The 14,406-nt window shown below is 39.7% G+C and overlaps 1 protein-coding gene across 1 annotated transcript in view; it reads right to left on the reverse strand.

The window, feature by feature from the left end:
* LAMB4 (laminin subunit beta 4) overlaps positions 1-2,844 on the reverse strand; it is a 107,844-nt gene extending 105,000 nt beyond the window's left edge. The window contains exon 1 of the mRNA XM_035254109.3: positions 2,771-2,844. Coding sequence (XP_035110000.1) covers positions 2,771-2,804 — 34 coding nt within the window. The 5' untranslated portion in view covers positions 2,805-2,844. The remainder of the gene's footprint in view (positions 1-2,770) is intronic.
* Positions 2,845-14,406: the final 11,562 nt, after the last annotated feature.

Below are 14,406 nucleotides of genomic sequence, written 5' to 3' on the forward strand. Positions count from 1 at the left end.
ATGACATGTTCTAGCTACTCTTATACACTTTATTCTTGAGACATAAAAATTCTTGCCAAGCCTTATTTCAGTAGACAGGCGTGAGAGGAATGGGCCTATAATAAAAAATAATTACCATACAATGAAATGAGCTTGGTTTCTTCTGTTTTCTCCATTTAAAATATATAATGAAATAATCTTTTCATGAACTTGTTTTACATTGAATGCATTTCTTTCCTTCAATTTGACCTCCAAAATAGCCTACATGGTTATTGAAAAAAACATGTTCTTTCTCTTATGTACACATTATTCATATGGACTATTCTATTAATCTGCTCATTTTGTGATTATCAGGCGTGAAACATACATAGATCATAAGTTCTACAGCTAAGAATATGATAATGTCTCCACCCACACAAGTCACTAAATGACACTTTGAACAGAAAATTTTCTATTCTTGACCTCATTGCAAAGATTATTATTCTAAAGCAAAGGCACAATATTTCTTTCCCTTTCTCTGAGATAGCTATGTGAAGAAAGCTAGTTCCATTGGACACTTGCTTTTTTGTGGTATAATAAATGGTTAATGCAGACTTTAATTTACCCAGCAATCCACATTCATGTTTATTTTTATTTTCTGGAATTAGTATCTAGGATAAATAGCTATTCAGAAGTTTGGACTCCAATAGACCAAGGATTTTTAAAGACAGGTATAACATTTCTGTTGACGTTACATGTGAATAAACTAAGACTTCCCTTCCAGGGATTTATTCTTTTAGACAAGTTCCATCCTGAATCATATTTAATTGGAATTGTTGCCTTAGAGATTTAACATGTTTTTATAACCTGACTTGGCCAAACTTATTTTGATCAGAATATTTTTTCCAAAAAATATATTCCAGGACTTATGGAAATTGAACTATTATTCCTGTAGTATTATAAGTGGGACTACAAACTTCTTGTCTAAAATATTTGGCAAAAAGTGACTAGAAATGTAAATAGTTAAAATTTCATGCCTGAACATAGCCTGAGCAATATCCTTCCTGGGCTGAAGTTTCCAAATGCCAAATCACATTAGCAACGGGTTGGAATTAATTCAGAGAATAAAAATGTTTATATCTTTTGACAATCAACACGTTCCTCAAAAATGACACAACCTGAAAACAGAATGTAATTCAAAATGAATTTAGGAAATCTAGTCATTTAAAGAAAATACATGGTAAATTTTCTGTAAAGGATTGTTTTGTAGAAATTACTATTACTATATAATTTCTCTAGTATTTCTGCATAATGTCATAATTTTCTCAAACACATGAGATGCTTTCTCATACTTTAGAGTTTACATCAGAGCTTCAGAGGATGTAAGCACACATTTATATGCACACGCACATTATAACAGGTGAGAAAATTACTAAGAATGCATGTAGATAAGGTTTGCACTTTGCCTGAGGTTCCCAAAGCCTGTGGGGCCGTGCACTTTTTATGAGTATTTCTCCTTATATCGCTCAGTCAGAAGGCAAAACTGTTTAAATGGGCTGCAGTATTTATATAAATGTCTATGTTCAAACTATCAATGGGAAAATGCCCAAGCTGATGATATGTGGCTAAGCTGTTTGGGAGTTTGACTATAGGCAACTCTAGAGGTTTGGTTTAGGTCAGGGCAAGCTTAGATACGGAAATGTACGACTGATTGCAGTGAGGCCTTTTCTGCCCAAGCTCATTTAGTTTAGAAGATTCCTTCTCCAGAGAGAGGGGTCCCCTAATTGAGGAGGGCTCTCTCAACAACTGTGGAGTGCTTTTGAACTTTTGCAAGATGTCAATAAGCTATTCTATATAAAGGCTGGGGAGAAGGTGGAGTGATCCTCAGTGGTCCCTTCTGATTTTGGATATAGGTTTAGTTTCAAAGAGACCATGTAAGGCAGATGCAGGTTAAAATAACTATTTTTCTGACTGAGACCATGTCTAAGCCTTGCAGTTCTGGGATGTGGAGGATAAACTGAGGGTTCCAGATGAATCACAAATTTCTGTTGCCACTGGCCTGAGGCTCACCTCTCCAAGGCAGGGGATTTTCAATAGAGGACAACTGAGTGTTTACCATCCCGACCCATTATCATCAAATCTAACTGGGAAATTACCTCAGGGTTGGAAAATTGAAAAAAAAAAAAAAAAAAAAAAGGTGAGATTCTGAAAGTTTGCTGTCATGAAGAAATTCAGCATAAATCTTTGAAGTGAAGATTCTAAGCAATTTAGTTAGTGCTCAGTAACCAAAGGCAGGTCTGTTTTCTAGGTAGAAAAGTCAGATCAAAGAGTTGGAAACATCTCTAAGATTAATGCAAATTATTCTCAGCTTATTATAGACAGCAGAAGCACGGAGAATTTGACCTTTTAGCTTAGAGCTGCTGCTTACTTAGAAGAGGGAATTTTGCCTGGAACTTCTTTGTAAGACTTCATTTCTGGGACAAGTGTTACATTGAAAGCATAGCTATTTAAAAGAAAATTACATCCACTGTATTTGTAAATTAAAACTCTGAAACTCTTCTCTGTTCCTTAATATTTTTACTTACTTATCTGCAGATGGTAACATTCCATTAAAAGTGATAGAAGCAGCTGTATGTGAATACTAAACATGTTGGAGTGTAATTTTTCAGTGGCTTGACACAATTACACAACAGAAAGGCTACACGAGCAGTTAGCACTATAGAAGAAAGAAATAAACATATTTAAAAATGATTTCTACTAAAAATTTTAGGACAATACAAGCAGAAAACAGATTTTGACAATGAATACTCACCAAGGTGCAAAAATAGGGTCAGTTGAAATTGCATTCTTTTGTGAGGAGACGAATAAATTCAATTCTGCTGGGCTAAAAAAAAGGTGAAAGCCAATCACTGATAGAAGAAATAATTGCCATTATCATGTTATGTAAAAGTGCTCAATATTATCGAATGGTTCTTACGCTCCAGAGATACCAAATATCCACACTGTCCAGTTCCTCAAAAAATAAGAGTGCAGAAACATTTTAACAGGTAGTTGTTTGCTCTTCATGTTTGCCAGTTTTTGAAATCACAGAATTCAATGGTTTGTGGGATATAAGAGGAAATATCATTTCCTTTGCGTATTTTAATTTTAACCTGCTTTTTGCCCATTCTTATTTAGAAACTTTTTCTTCTAAAAATCACACAGTTAATAAATACTCATTATAGAAAAAGTGGAATATTCAGACAGTCAAAATAAAGAAAAATATCACCTATAGTACCACCCCCAGTGGGCCATGATTATGCCATTGTACTCCAGCATGGGCAACAGAGAAAGACACTGGGGATGGAGGGAGGCCCCTCTCTCAAGGGCCTCTGCTTCATATTTTTTCCTTGTATGAATAATTTTCAAAAATAATATCACACTGCTTATTTCAATCAACACATTCCAGACATCTTTCTGTACTAACAAATGCATTTCTAATTGGTGATATTTTATCAAGATTGAGATTACCTGGTGTCTCCTATAAAACAAACTTTTGGTTTTTTTTTTATAGATTTGGCCATGGCCCATGAGGGAGAGGCCTCCCTCCATCCCCAACTTACCATTGAAGAGAGTTCTGATCTGGAGTGGTGTGTATATGCACCTCAGTGGGTCAGGAGAAAAGAAGGTAAACTTTACATTTTTTTCCTTTTTTTTTGGACACAATTTCTCACTCTGTTGCCCAGGCTGGAGTGCAGCGGCACAATGGCGGTCCACTGCAGTCTCGGCCTCTTGGGCTCAAGCTGATCCTCCTGCCTCAGTCTCCCCGAAGCTAAGACTTTAGGCATGTGCCAGCATACCCAGCTAATTTTTATTTTTTGTACAGATGGACTCTCACTGTGTTGTCCAAGATGGACACCAGTATTTTTAATTACTGCATAGTATTACTCTGAATGTAGAAACTAGAATTGATTAAATGAATTCTCTATTGGTTGATGTGTACTTAGTTTATAATATTTTCTTATTATAAATATTTCTGCTAAATGCTTTCTTATAACCTTAATTATTCACTATGATATAGTAAATAGCAGAAATAATGGACCAAAGAGTATATGTGTCCATGTGTATATAACCATATGTATATACAAAGATGGTATATATACACATACACATGCATATATACAAACATATGTACTACATATATATGTGTGTATAAAGCTTTTGAGGTCACTGTCAAACTACCATGCAGAAAGTTTGTCCCAATTTACACTCTTACAACAGCCTGCGAGAACTGCTAACATGAGCCCTTACCAACATGGAGTATTATTTTTAAATATTTGTCAGTTTAAAACGCAAAAAAAACCTCATTATAATTTTATTTGAATAGTAGGAAGTATAAAAATTTCTTCCATGTATTTTCAATTGAGACTATTTTTCACATTCTATCCTTCAAGGCTTTTCCTCGTGAATCCCTTGTTTATCCTCCTACTCCCATATCCCCAATCCCTCCATGCGCACACTCCCTGCTCCAACCTCAGCACTCCACTTTGTTTTCTGAACCTTCTTCTCAAGCTGTTTCCTTTGCCTTGAATGCCAACCTCCTAAGCCCAAATGTCAGCTTCCCTTTGAAGTCTTTTTTTTTTTTTTTTGAGATGGAGTTTTGCTCGTGTTGACCAGGCTAGAGTGCAATGGCTCAATCTTGGCTCACCATAACTTCTGCCTCCCAGGTTCAAGCAATTCTCCTGCCTCAGCCTCCTGAGTAGCTGGGATTACAGGCATGAGCCACCAGGGCTGGCTAATTTTGTATTTTCAGTAAAGACAGGATTTCTCCATGTTGGTCAGGCTGGTCTGGAACTCCCAACCTCAGGTGATCTGCCTGCCTTGGCCTCCCAAAGTGCTGGGATTACAGGCATGAGCTTGGCCTTTATGAATTCTTTTTGGGGTGTTTTGCAATGCCTGATTTTAGGCAAATATTCCATTCTGTGATTCATGCTGTTTATGAAGCCTATGGTTCGCTTTGGCAGTCCAGTGCCAGCAAATGACTCACTGAGAAAGTCCTCCCACAGTATCTCCATCAGAATGAGCTCTAGCTGTTAGAAAAATCTGCAATCTTGGGCTAATGGCCTTATTAAAACCTTATGAAGACCTATAGGAGAATCCAAGTTGCAGCTATAGGAAAGTCCATTCTGTATAGGCCATCTAAACCTGTATAGGCACTTTTTCTAGGTGGTACTTTATTATTGCTTTTTTCTCATAGGCAAGCCAGGAGCTTGGCTTCTGGTCAGCCACCATTACATTTACTTTTGATAAATGAAATCTCTAATCCTGATGCTGTCCTGGATTTAGAACTCCTTCCCATGTGTTTCATTCTGTCTGGAAATGCAGAATGATTGGCAATATGGTCATTTATTTAATAAGAATGGGTAGTATTAGCAAAGTTTGAAAATATGGTTCTCTATAACCAAAGAAACTAAATTCAGTGAGATGATGATCTCTGTGGATAGCCTATGATTCAGGGCTTATAATAATCTAGGCTCTGAGTTGCTGGGGTAAAGTGCTACATAGGAAATATTATAGCATTCCTACTTCTCTCCAGTGGAGAACCCGTTCATAGGGCAGAGTCCAAAGCAAAAGATTGTTTCCAACTACAAATCATGGGCTAATATCTTCCCACACTGGACAGGTGGGAGGGAAGCAGAGTGCAGAATTCACTGAACTCAGATTTAGAAAGAAAGGAGGTGGGCTGGGAGCAGTTGCCTATAATTCCAACACTTTGGGAGGCCGAGGCAGGCGGATCACCCAAGGTCAGGAGTTCCAGACCAGCCTGGGCAACATGGTGAAACTCCATCTCTACTAAAAATACAAAATTAGGGGGGCATGGTGGCGCATGCCTGTAATCCCAGCTACTCAGGAGGTTGAGGCAGGAGAATCACTTGAACTCGGAAGGCAGAGGTTGCAATGAGCTGATATCATGCCATTGCTCTCCAGCCTGAGCAACAAGAGTGAAACTCCGTCTCCAAAAAAGAAAAAAAAAAAAAAAAGAGAGAGAGAGAAAGGAAGTGAAACTGTAATGCTGAGTGCAGGAGTAAAGAACAAGTGGAATGCCTTTTGCAGAGCATTTGGGGGAAAAAAGCTTCTTTAGTATCACAGTTCACCGCATTTCTATGATAAAAATGAATTGCTGAAAATTTCCTCAGTCCATATGGGTATTCTCTTCAAGCAACAATAAAGGGCATGGTACAAGAAATAGATTTCCCAGTATACATCATTCAGGTTTAAATATGACCTGCCCCAAAAGAGCAGGAGGAGGAGTCAGAAGCAGATCCCAAATTGAAGTAGAAGAGATACCATTCCCTTATTGATAACTGGTTAAGGATTATGACAGTTGCTCTGTGAAGACATAACTGATAGAATCACACAACTTGCCAATAATTCCATGAGATCAGCAAGCCACAGCCCTGGGTGCAACTGACAAACATTTGAGAAGATATTTTTAATGACTTCCTTTTTGAAATATTTATTTTTCATTGTGGCAGAAATACACCGAACAGAAAATTGACCATCTTAATCATTTTTACCTGTACAGTTCAGTAGTGTTAATTACATTCACATTGTGTGTAACCAGCTCCAGAACATTTTTCATCTAGAAAAACTGAAACTCTGTATCCATGAAACAAGAAGTCTTCCTGTCTCCCTCAATCCCCTGGCAGCTTCCATTCTACTTTCTGTCTCTATGGATTTGACTACTCTAAGTACGTAATATATGTAGGCTCATACAATATTTGTCTTTTTCGTGACTGGTCTATTTCACTTAGCATAATGTCCTAAAGGTTCATCCATGTTGTAGAATGTGTCAGAATTTCTTTCCCTTTTAAGGCTGAATAATATGCCATTGTATGTACCTGAGAGATACACCAATTCATTAAACCACCAATGAATGCTCAGGTCCAATCCAGACTAATTAAGTCAGAATCTCGGGGTGGGACTCAGGTGTCTCTGTGTGTAAGATTCTCCCTAGGGGATTCTGAGATGTAGCCAGTGTTGAGAACCACTGATGGCTTGCAAACACCTCAAACTCATTAATTTGTCCCTCACAATGGCTCTGCTCCTGGATTCCCTTCTAAGAGAAGGGCATAACTCAGTGTTTCCAAACTTTACTGCACATTTAAATCACCAGGTTTTTAAAATTTTTTTTTTTTTAATCCTGCTTCCTGGGTCACACTCCATACCAGTTAAGCCACAATATCTGGGATAAGGTCCTAGCATCAGCATTTTTGAAGATTCCAGGTGATTCCAGTGGGCAGCAAAATTTGAGACCCATGGCATAACCATGGATCAACTGTCTCAGACTAGAAACTTGAGGGATACCTTTGATTCCTCCTTTTCTCACCCTTTCAATCTAAACTCTCATCAAGCCCATTTGCTCTTATCTCCTTACACCATGGTTCTCCAAGCGTGGTCCATGGACTTAATAAGGTTACCAATTCATCCTTGTTTGCCTGGGACTTTTCTGATTTTCTTATTGCAAATCCCCAGGTTCTGGAATCTCCCTCAGTCCCAGGCAAAGCTACATGGTTGGTCACCCTACCAGATGAGCAGCACCAACATCACATGGAAATGCCAATGATCAGGGCCTAGCCAGGGACCTACTGATTCATAGACTCTGGGATGGGGCTCAGCATACTGCCACGTGCCCTCCAGGTGAGTCTGATGAACACTCAAACACTCAAATTTGAGAACCATAGTCCTAAGCAACTCCCAAGTGTTTGCACTATAAAGATTGGAGTTGCTGCTGCTACTAGGGATGACAGCTAACACTTAATGAGAACATGCTCTGCAGTGGTTGCATTCCTGCCTGCATGGTCCATGTGGTCTGACAGTTCCTCAGTCAGAAACTGCAGGCTGTGGTGTTGGGGTGAGTACAGGACATCTGGCAATGTGTACAGACACTTTTGGCTGTCATAATGAGAGAGGAAGATGCTGCAAGGCAGACACACCTGACAGCAATAACTTAAGCAGACCCTGAGAATGGCCTGTGATCTAAAAGGAATGTGTTTGGAGTTCCAATATAAGGAATCTGGGAATAGTGGTTGCATTCCTGCCTGCATGGTCCATGTGGTCTGACAGTTCCTCAGTCAGAAACTGCAGGCTGTGGTGTTGGGGTGAGTACAGGACATCTGGCAATGTGTACAGACACTTTTGGCTGTCATAATGAGAGAGGAAGATGCTGCAAGGCAGACACACCTGACAGCAATAACTTAAGCAGACCCTGAGAATGACCTGTGATCTAAAAGGAAGGTGTTTGGAGTTCCAATATAAGGAATCTGGGAATAGCCACCCTGAAGATTCATTCCTTATCTCTCAGGAACATCAGAACCCCTGGCCCATTCCATGGGACATAGGCCATCCAGGGGGTCGAGGCCCTTTGTTTTGGTTTAAATGAAGGTTGCCAGGTGGAGGTTGTTAGAGGGAGGGTTCTCAGTGAAAATGCTATATGAACTGCATGTTATTTTACAAGCGGGAGTGGTTCTCCAGTCCAGCCTTACATACATACACTCATCTGCCCTGTATGTGAATTCCCTCAATAAACCCTCTGTCTTGTTCACTGGCTCCAGGTTCCTTCTTCAGCTTCTCAAACATGGTGCCGTCCCTACTGAAGTCAATAGGATTCTGGCACAACAGATGCTACTGGCATTGAGTGTGAGAGGCCAGGCATGCTGCTAAATATTCTACAATGCATGGGACAGTCCTGGTCCTCACAACAAAGAATGAAGCATCCTAAAATATTAATAGTGCTGAGCTTGAGACACTTTCTGTGTCTTCAGTGCCCTTGACCATGGGCCTGATTATCTAACCTTTATTTCCCCAAATCAATCACCTCTAGTCTTCCTTCCCATTTTCCATTTCCCATTTTAGGTGAGCTAAGCTCCAAACTAGGTAAGTATTATAATGCATCTGGCAACTTCTAGAAGTTCTGTTATCTGAAATCACCTACGCAGTCATTATAAAACCCACAGCTGCACATATAGCACAACTTCAGAAAATGTGGTAACCCCATCCATACCTTCCTTCATCGAACTATAAGTTTAATGGGCACTGCTCTTCTGGTTGGTTTACCAAAGCTGATATTGTGAAGCCTCTCAGGGGCTACATGGCACTTTTTCTTGTTAAATTTATCAGTGAGTTTTAGTAATATATGTAAAAGTCATTAAGACTAATAAAATATTATCCCTTTCTTTGGATGAGATGTATATAAATGTATTTCCAAAGGCACTGGATGCACTTTGGTATCTATTTAATGAATGCTGCTAGATGACTGGGCTTAAAATGTATTACGTGTTGCAATCCACAGTGAAATACAACAGACTGACAACTTTCTGGCATTGCTAACTGATTTAATTTACCTACCATTCACATATCAACCATTCTCACTTGAAGGCATCCTGTCCAACATCTTGTCAAAGAGTTTACTCTTTTTTGTCAAAACAATTTGGAAGAGACAGATGAAGAGAAAAGGGGCATGTGGTGCCCAATTGCCCAGTTCCTAGACCGACAGATGAATTGTATTTAATAAGAGCCTCTCTGCAGGAAAGACATGGATTCCACTCCTGTTTCTACTACAGTGCCTTTCTTCTGCCAATTATACAGTAATTTATAACACAGAAGATAATTATAAATATATTAGTCTTAAGACTTTTTCTGGCACACAAATAATTTTATGCATTTAAAGGGACAGTTCTCAGAAATCTAATATTTAACTTCCCCTTGTCCAATTTTTTTTCCATGTTATATCATAGAAAAAATGTTGTATCAGGACTCATTAGATATTTCAACCATTTTGCCTATATTTCATCATAGAAAGGAATGCAGAATACAGAACTCTAAAGTTTACTTTTTTTTTAAAGACAGATTCTCACTGTGTTGCTGAGACTGGAATACAGTCAGTGGTGCAATCTTGGTTCACTGCAACCTCAGCCTGCCATGCTTAACCAGTCCTCCCATCTCAACCTCCTGAATAGCTGGGATTACAGGCATGTGCCACCATGGCTGGAAAATTTTTGTGGAGATGGGGTTTTGCCATGTTACTTAGGCTGGTCTGGAACTCCTGAGCTCAAGCAATCTGCCTGCCTCAGCCTCCCAGAGTGCTGGGACTACAGGCATGAGCCACCATGCCTGGACAAGTTTACTTTTCTTTTAATTATAGCAGACATCCTTTTTTTAAAACAATATTTACACATATCCAGAATAGTAACAAAATACTTTGAAAATACAGTCAGTTCTAATGCATTTAAACATTTTATAAACTGTCATAAGTTTTATGACCATAACAAAAACAAACATTCACTGAAAATACAACTAATAAAATGGTGCATTTCAACTACATCATTTAAAGCTTCCTTCAAGGTACAGTAAGGCTCAAGTTGTTGGCTATATCTCACAACACACTAACATCAGTTTTCCCATTGGGTACTGTTTTGTTACAATAACCTTATGTGTAAGTGTCATTGGATTATCATTCTGTAAAAATAATAGTAATCTATGTGCTTTTATACTCCATCTCTTACTTTATGCCAACTCCATTTACCCCCCAAATTCTGATACCTTCATTTAATCCATAAAAATGCCAATTTGCCAGTAAGAGAGCAGCAAAGACTTACCTCCACTCTTTGTGAAGAGGCACAGGCAGCAAACGGGGCATGTGAAGACACACCTAGAAGTTAGAGCCAGTTTATGAAGAAAACGTTCTCCCTGAGGCACCTAAAAGTAGGCAAAAAAGATGAGAGGTATTCTAACACCTGTCAAAAATGTGATTTTTGAAGTAATTTACCTTAAGTTTTCACACACACACACACACACACACACACACACACACACAGAGGGAAATAGAGCACAATTTTACAGCGAGTATTTTTCTTGTTTTCTCTAAAACCAGTTTTAATTGCCAGGGATAATGCATAGGCATTTTGTTCCCTGTTTTATTTATTTTTTTCTGGTTCATGTTTTAGTGGTCATTTTCAGACAGCTTGAGACTTACCAGCTATAAAATGTGCGGAATTAGACGGAACTGTTTCTTAGAATCGCGAAACTCCTGACCCCACCGCAATCTACTTCCATGGGGACCAGGTGGAATAGCTTCAGCTGGGTTCTCAAGGCTCTGACCAGTCCTAACTCGCTCAAGATCATCTTAAATGGCTCGCCCATTTCTGTTTACCCTGTGATTCGGCAAGTACAACTAACCATTGTGGGAACAGCAGGTTTAAGTAGTTTCGGAATCCATGTGGTTTGAAATTTCATTCTCCTACGAGGAAGGTTTTTAGGATAGAAATGAACCTACAGCAGTCTTAAATTTTGTTCACCTGTCAGTATATTAATACCTCCATTTCAAATCTGTGCAATTTCAATGGTAGTTTATTGGTTACTTGAAAAAAACATTTAGGATTTCTACAATCTCATGAAACATACCCTCATGGGAGAATAATGATTGTGAACTGAGCCAAAATGAGATGCTCATTTTTCACAACATCTACAAATCAGGAAATAGATTCAACAAACAATCACTAAATACCACTCTTACTGGCCTTTAAGCTTTTTCAAGGGTATTTTGCCATGGTTCTTACCTGTTATTTGTGTTTTAATTTATTGCTCTGTTTTCAATCGATGCCACTGCTGTTTTGAATATTGTTCCCTATAGGTCAGGTTCATCTGCTCACTTCTGATGTACCAGAAAGCAAACTTCAAGACCGCAAGAACATGTCTTTTCCATTTTAGGATGAAATATAGAAGCAGCTTATAGTCAGTATTTGCTAAACTAACTTGTTTTATTTATTTTTACAAGCCAACAGCTTCCACAGAGTACCAGGTAGTAGGAGACCAAAGAGCAGTATTTGGTTTTTAGGTAAATACTTCAGCAAAGAGTTTGAGTGAAATTAAGGGGCTTTTTGGTTTGTTTAATTGATGGGTTTGTGATTTGTTTTATTGGATCAATACTATTTTCCCTTTAGACTCTTAAATTATAGTGCAAAGCATAAACTCTATGCGTTAAATATTTATATATATTTTAAACTTATTTCAAACATTGGAATTTCATATTGTCTTTTTTGCCTTCTGAGATATGTAAATTTTAAAAGCTTGTTGCATTCTTGAGTGATTTGATTGTATCTCGAGGGTTTTCCCCTGATATATGTATCTTCAGTTTTATTATGAGAATCAAAGTTACGTGGTTCAAATTTTAAAAATTTCCCTTTAAATAATCATGAATAGGTTATCATAGGCTGTTTTCCTGTAAATTGATGCCCTGTCTTGGGATATCTGCTTTCATCTCAGAATGACTTAACTATTTACCTCTTAGGATTAGGTTTAGAGCTAGAAGCTGTCAGACAGGAGATATTTTCAAGAAAAATAATTTTCCTTGACCTGTGAAAAAAAGAAAAAGAAAAAGAAAATAATTTCCCATGCAACTACAAGATCAGTCTGTCAGTTAATCAGAAGCAGTCTCTTCTTAAAGTCTTGATATCTTTTTTTCCAAAAGAAAAAAAGCTTTATTGCTTTTCTTTGAAAATATATGCCCATTTACCCCCAAATCAGACAACATAAAAATTCAAAGGAAAAATAAAGTAAAAATCACTCGAAAGCTTACAATTTTTTGGTAACTATCTTTCCAAATCCCTCATCCTCATTCTCTGGTTCTGGCTTGTTCTAAAAAATAGAGAAGGATGAGCTGAAGAGCAGGACCGAGTACCCACACTCAGCAGTGTGGGATCCTAGCTTTATTTCTTTACTCACAGAACCTTAAAAACCAATAGATTCTGTTAAATATAACTGAATCACGTTGTTGTAGGTATACACGTGTTGTAATCACGTGTTGTAAGTATACATGTTAATGCCTTCAGAATTCACGTGTTGTAAGTATACATGTTAATGCCTACAGCTGAACCGAAGTGTGAGAGCGGTGAATATTTCATCTCTTCCTCAGGACAAGGTATTTCCTCAGCAAGCGGCCTGGGGAGATACTCCTTGTGCCGCCTCATCTCCACCAGAACTGCTTGGTGGGCCTTCTCGGGCTGTGGCCTGGCCTGTCTTTCCCCCGCGGTGGCCCACCTAACGGCAGCGCTGAGGAGGCTGTTCCTAAGAGATTTGCCCACAGTCAGGATTCCATGAGGGCTAAGGAGTCTTCACTGGGCACAGCGAGACTTGTGAGTTCTGGTAGGCAGCGTGGAGATTACTCAGTCACAGACCTTGAAACAGCAAACCCGCCTTTAATTAGATTCAGTGAACCTGAATGAAGCGAAGATTCTAGTGCTTAAGGCAGCTACCGTTGGCTGCCGAGGTTCTGAAAGGACAGCACGGTGTGGGCTGCCTACGACGCCTTCAGGCAGGAGGACAGACCCAGGCCCGCCCACTTTGTATTACCTCAGAGGGACCCCAGACAGAGAGCTCCTGGGCACCTGGAGAGAACCCCAGTGGACTTACCATTTGGCTTCTCTTACAACCACCTCTCCCAGTTCTTCCCGTAATAGGAAGACCCATCCAGCCTGGGCCTGAGGGGATCCTGGCATCTTTCACCTCAGAATCTGCCTTGGCGTGCTCTAATTACAGAGACTGAGGTGGATGGAGCTCGCAGGGCCTTTAGGAGAGGAGGGGGCTCAGGTGCATTGATTGTTCTTATAATCCCTATAAGAATCTAAAAATGCATTTCAATATTTATAGGAAAGTGCTAAAATGTACCACATTTTAAAGTTGTTGATAAATATGTAAAAGCTGTGTCATTTCCTTCCTTTTCTTTTTTTGTTTTTTTTTGAGGTAGCGTTTCACTCTTCTTACCCAGGCTGGAGTGCAATGGCGCGATCTTGGCTCACCACAACCTCTGCCTCCTGGGTTCAAGCGATTCTCCTGCCTCAGCCTCTGGAGTAGCTGGGACTGCAGGTATGCGCCACCATGCTGGCTAATTTTTGTATTTTTAGTAGAGGCAGGGTTTCACCATGTTAGTCAGGCTGGTCTTGAACTCCTGACCTCAGGTGATCCACCTGCCTTGCCCTTCCAAAGTGCTGGTATTACAGGCGTAAGCCACTGTGCCTGGCCCAAGCTGTGCCATTTCTATGCAAAAATTAACCCAGTCTTAGAGTGTGAGACGCAACTGTCCGACCTACCCTCTGCGGGAAGACTGAGCTCGTTCGGAAAAAACCGGACCGCAGGCTAGAGGAAATTCCTTAAGTTCAGGCTTTATTGAGAGGAAAGAGCCTCCGGGCGGACCAGCCGGGAGGAAGAGGAGAATGGCCGCGCCGCTCAGAGGGGCAGGGTTATTTATAGGGGGCTGAAGGGCTGGGGGTGGGGAAGCCAAAAGCCGAGGTGGTAGGCAACTGTTGGTCAGTTTGAACTGCTGGGTGGGAAACTGGGCAGCGGGAAGCTGGGCGGCGGGAGGGCTAGGACCGGTATGTAAAGTGAGAGATAAGGGAGCCTCTTTGTGGGGGA

The sequence above is a fragment of the Callithrix jacchus genome, chromosome 11 (assembly GCF_049354715.1).
Source record: "Callithrix jacchus isolate 240 chromosome 11, calJac240_pri, whole genome shotgun sequence".
NCBI classification, from domain to species: domain Eukaryota; kingdom Metazoa; phylum Chordata; class Mammalia; order Primates; family Cebidae; genus Callithrix; species Callithrix jacchus.